The 4,397-nt window shown below is 39.2% G+C and overlaps 1 protein-coding gene across 3 annotated transcripts in view; it reads left to right on the top strand.

Annotated features, from left to right (window-relative positions):
* The window catches only part of jph1b (junctophilin 1b), a 26,996-nt gene that overhangs the window by 16,879 nt on the left and 5,720 nt on the right, over positions 1-4,397 (top strand). The window contains exons 4-6 of one of the 3 annotated variants that reach the window (XM_016561258.1): positions 337-998; positions 2,307-2,404; positions 4,238-4,372. In XM_016561258.1, coding sequence (XP_016416744.1) covers positions 337-998; positions 2,307-2,387 — 743 coding nt within the window. In that variant the 3' untranslated portion in view covers positions 2,388-2,404; positions 4,238-4,372. Of the gene's footprint in view, positions 1-336; positions 999-2,306; positions 2,405-2,576; positions 3,351-4,237; positions 4,373-4,397 lie in introns of those variants that run through there. The other 2 variants (XM_016561257.1, XM_016561260.1) reach the window with 2 other exon arrangements.

A 4,397-nucleotide genomic window follows, 5' to 3' on the forward strand; every position in this document is an offset into this window, starting at 1 on the left:
GTCTCCGACATAGTGATAACACTCGTTGCCTTCTTTAGTGCAGCTCAACCAGGTCTCGTCCCATTCGTCGGTATTTGTGATATCACAAATCCCGGAAAATGTGCGTTGTAGTCCAAACGAGTCGTTCATTGTAGTTTTTGAAAAGTGATTTCTGTTAAATAAAATATCTCCTTTTGAAATGGATTTTGAGCTTTGTAACTTTGCAGATCTTTTTTATGCTCAAACAGCAACATTACAGACTAACTAAAGTTGAAAAAGTGAAAAAGCATAATAGGACCCCTTTAATTAATAAAAAAAAATTTAAACTAATTCTGACTTTTTTTATACCCTTTTAAGGTCCTGACTATATCAAGCAAAGGTTTTCCAGTGAGCCCATCGAGATTAAAGAAGTACCAGAAGAAAAGAAAGAGAAATCGCCTTCAAGAAGTCCGCACTTTTATCGCAAAGGCACGACCCCAACCCAGTCCCCTTCCCAAAGCCCCGGGCCCACACCACCTCCCTCCCCCCCTCTCATCAAGAAAAAGCCCTTCTTTAACAGAAGTGCCCCAAAAGCCATCAAAGAAAACAAGCCCCCTGCTGCCGAAAGCCTGGCAGTGGGTGTCACAAAGGCTACTTCCAGGATATCAGACAAACAGGAATTAAAACAGGAAGTAGTACCCGTAGCCAAACTTTCCAAGCCGCCGGCGCCGGTCGCCAATGCCTCCAGCCCTGGGAATGGTGAGCTGCACTCCCAGTATCACGGATACTATGTGAAGGCGGAGGTGATGATGCCACCTGATGATCCAGAGGATGAAGAACACCATGCAACGTCAACTGCTCACACCAGGATGCCCCCATCTGCAAAGCAGTACCGCGCACAGACCCCCAAACCAGTAATGGCCAAAGAGAGCAAACCCGAACCCAAACTGAAGAAACAGGAATCATTGAAGCCAAAGAGCCTAGCAGAAACTAAGAAAGCCAGCATGGAAATTACTACTGACATTGTTGAGGAGGAGTCAGTAAGTAGCTGCAACATCAACATGCATGACATTTATCAGTAAAATTACTATTTTTGGATGTGTTTAGTACTATCAATATAATATGTAATATGACTAGGTTCTTTTCACAATATATTAAAAATGCATTTTTTCACAGATGCATAATCATCTATATTCTCTTAATATTAAACTGTGATATTATTTAAAATAAAACTAAAATAAAAGCAATCATTTTAAGTGCTACACATGAATTTAGGCATCACAACATTATAATGTTAAGTATGAGATTTCTAAAGTATTTATGTATTTAACAGTGTTTAAAATTATTAGTGTTTTTAAATATTAACATACGGTGCACTAAGCGATTTTTGCCAAATGATGTTGATATTTGAAAGCACCAAAACAAACATGCCCATACCCCAACAGGACCTCGCCCCTATTTTTATATCTCCGCCCCACACACAACCCTGGCATAACGCCGATCGCGGAAACGAGCAAAGATGACACACAAGCATATTCAAACAAAAGCCAACACAGATAAGTTGTGTGAAACAATGCAAAATCAACGTTACTCACAAAGAAACAACGCAACCTCGGCATCCGATTCTAGGCCTTCCCGCTCCTTGAGTTCTCTCCACCGCTGGAAAGCTGCTCCGATATTTATGTGGGTCCTACCTCTTGCCTGGTCGAAACCCTTGTTTTTAATGTTTTGTTTCTCCAATATTTTCCTCTTTTTTATCTTCAAATTCTCTCTATCTATAGTCGATCTGCTAATATCCATCTGTGCTCTCAAATTGAGCACGCTCTTCTCTCTATCATTACAAGACATGCCCCTTACTTCTGATTGGCTACAAGTGTGTTTTGGGACTCAGTCTGACACTGTGGTCAAAAGCGTTTGTCAAAAATTGCTTAGTGCACCTTTAAAGTAAATAATTGAAATGATCCTGCACACTTAAATATCCAATACTGACTGATACTAATAAATTTGAACATTTCTAATAATGGAAAATAAACAGTATGGTATTAATATACTGTATCATGCATGCTTATTTAAATGGTGGTTTTTAGTTTTAAAATGTTTATTTTTATTTTATATTTAAACATAGGGCTGCACAATTAATCGAATTTCTAATCGCGATTACAATTATGGATGCCACAATTACGTAATCGTATTAAATATTGGCCATTACATGAAAATAATCATCAGCTTTTCAGTATTAAAATTCAAATTTTAATATTGGTGCATGCCTAATATTTTCATTTGCTATATGAGAGCAGGTGCCATTCAATTGCTAACCTCCAGCTTTGTCTCTTTCGCTGGTTCTTCAGGGTCCCAACTCAATATTGGTCATACTAGTGATGCTGTTAAATATTGGACTGGCAATTATTTTTGTCCATTTCCTCACTTGACGGCACATTAAACTCAGGTAAGACTCTCGCACTCAGATGGAGGATTTTTCAGGTTGCCATAGGCCCTGATCTTTGCCCCATGTCAGTCACCAACTAATGTAGTCTACCTTACTCTTGCCATGTAATTGCAGCTGTGCCTGAATGTTATTCAACATAATTACTTACCCTCTAACTGTTTCGACCCTTCAGTGAGCTCATGAAAACTAGCGGCATAGGCCCCTAATTCTCTGCACTTGCGTCAATGGCCTTTAAAACAAAATGGCGCCAGTCAGACTCAGACACAGGCAAAGGACTGGACGACTGGAATTAGAGCAAATCATGGGAGAAAGACGAAACCCGGACCATTCGGCCTGAGCCAACCCAGTTCCTCTGGCGATGATTTGTGACTCGCTTGGGCTCTGAAAGCTGAAGCAAGCAGTCGTTGGGAAAGAAAAAGAATCTGCTGATCCAAGCCGTACCCAGTCAAGTGCATGTCCACCCCGCTGCTAAGGGGAGGGGTGGAATGGGGGGACTTAACTGGATATGTTCGGAGATGCACTTTTAGTTGACGGAAGCGAACAGCTGCCTTACTATTTTACCAACTGACGCTTTAAAGGGGAGATGTGTAGTGGGTTGCCAGTGTGTTTGGGCAGCAGGAGTGTGTACCACCAGTGTCCGCTTTCTGCTTGGTTCAAAACACCATGCACATTTTGAATGGGTCACTTGCCAGTCTTATTCCATTACCCATCTCTACAGCCTTGTCTAACATCTCTTGCTCCTGTTTTAGGAGATTCATCTGTGACATGCCTGTGCATGGTACTGGTTTAACGACTTTGTCTTGACTTTTTTTTGTTTGTCTTGCTTTCTGTTGTGTTCTTTATTTCTGCACCTGTAGTTAAGGATGACGAAAATATCCAATGTAAAACCTGAAAATAACAACACGTTACAGTTTGAACTGTAAGATTTAACATGTCCTATGGAGAAAAAAAATCTAATCCATTTTTTTTTTAGAAAATAGTGCGTGGTTTGATTTAAATATAGTCAAAATATAAACACTTATCATAGGTGTACCGTAGTGATTCAGGACAAGCCAAAAACACGGTTTGGAAAATGGATTCATGGTGTACTCGCTTATTATATAAATTTTGTAAATTTTGAACACAAAAAAGTTACGAACTGCAGCTTTAAGGTATTATTGTAAAATTGTGTGTGTGTTTTCTTTTGAAAGATAAGCAGTATGTTTGACATTGTACTAGGGTAAAACGCATGGCTTTTATTTTTAGAGAAATTACTAATTGTGACATTTTGCACCTTTAATATTCACGGCCTGAGACTGTGCCCTCTAACGCCACCAAACCCCTCACACTACCCTTAACTTGACGTGCAGAGCGGTACCTGCCTCAATATTATGCCTGCTAAATTGTGTTGAATACATTCAGGTCGACCCACTGGTTATAAATGGGAATGTAGAGATGGTTGCCTTTAAAGAATTTGTAACAGTGTTATAGTTTACCTCAGAAAATGTGATTTTTGAAATGCTGTCTTAATTAGGAATTTTTGTGGAAATCTGCTGTTATTCTCCATTATTTTGGTCTGGTGGTGCATGAGGATGTGATTGCAATTATTGTGCACATGGTGCATTCGCACCAGTATTTAAATGACAAATGTATACATATAAATAGATCTATTTTATATACAAAGTCAGAATATATTTAGTCAACAGTTGGACACTAAATGGCCTTGACTAAAATTACAGCACTGCATCTTTTGCTGATTGATTCAAACATCCTGCGTGCATGGTGTATTTGCCAGCTATGGATGTGTTGTGTGAAGCATGAATTTCAGCAGTAACAGGGTGACTGTTTTTACAGAGGTTTTGTCAGACTGCAAGAGTATGTGAGAGGGAAGGAGGAGGGAAGAGAAGAGCATCAGAATGGATGATGGCTTGTCATTTGACAAAAGAGTAATCTTCAAATATAGAACAGACTTATTTTTAAAGAAATAATATCTTTTAAAGAAATATTTCTTTTT

Source organism: Sinocyclocheilus rhinocerous, unplaced genomic scaffold (genome assembly GCF_001515625.1).
Source record: "Sinocyclocheilus rhinocerous isolate Xijiao unplaced genomic scaffold, SAMN03320098_v1.1 scaffold1581, whole genome shotgun sequence".
Lineage (NCBI taxonomy): Eukaryota > Metazoa > Chordata > Actinopteri > Cypriniformes > Cyprinidae > Sinocyclocheilus > Sinocyclocheilus rhinocerous.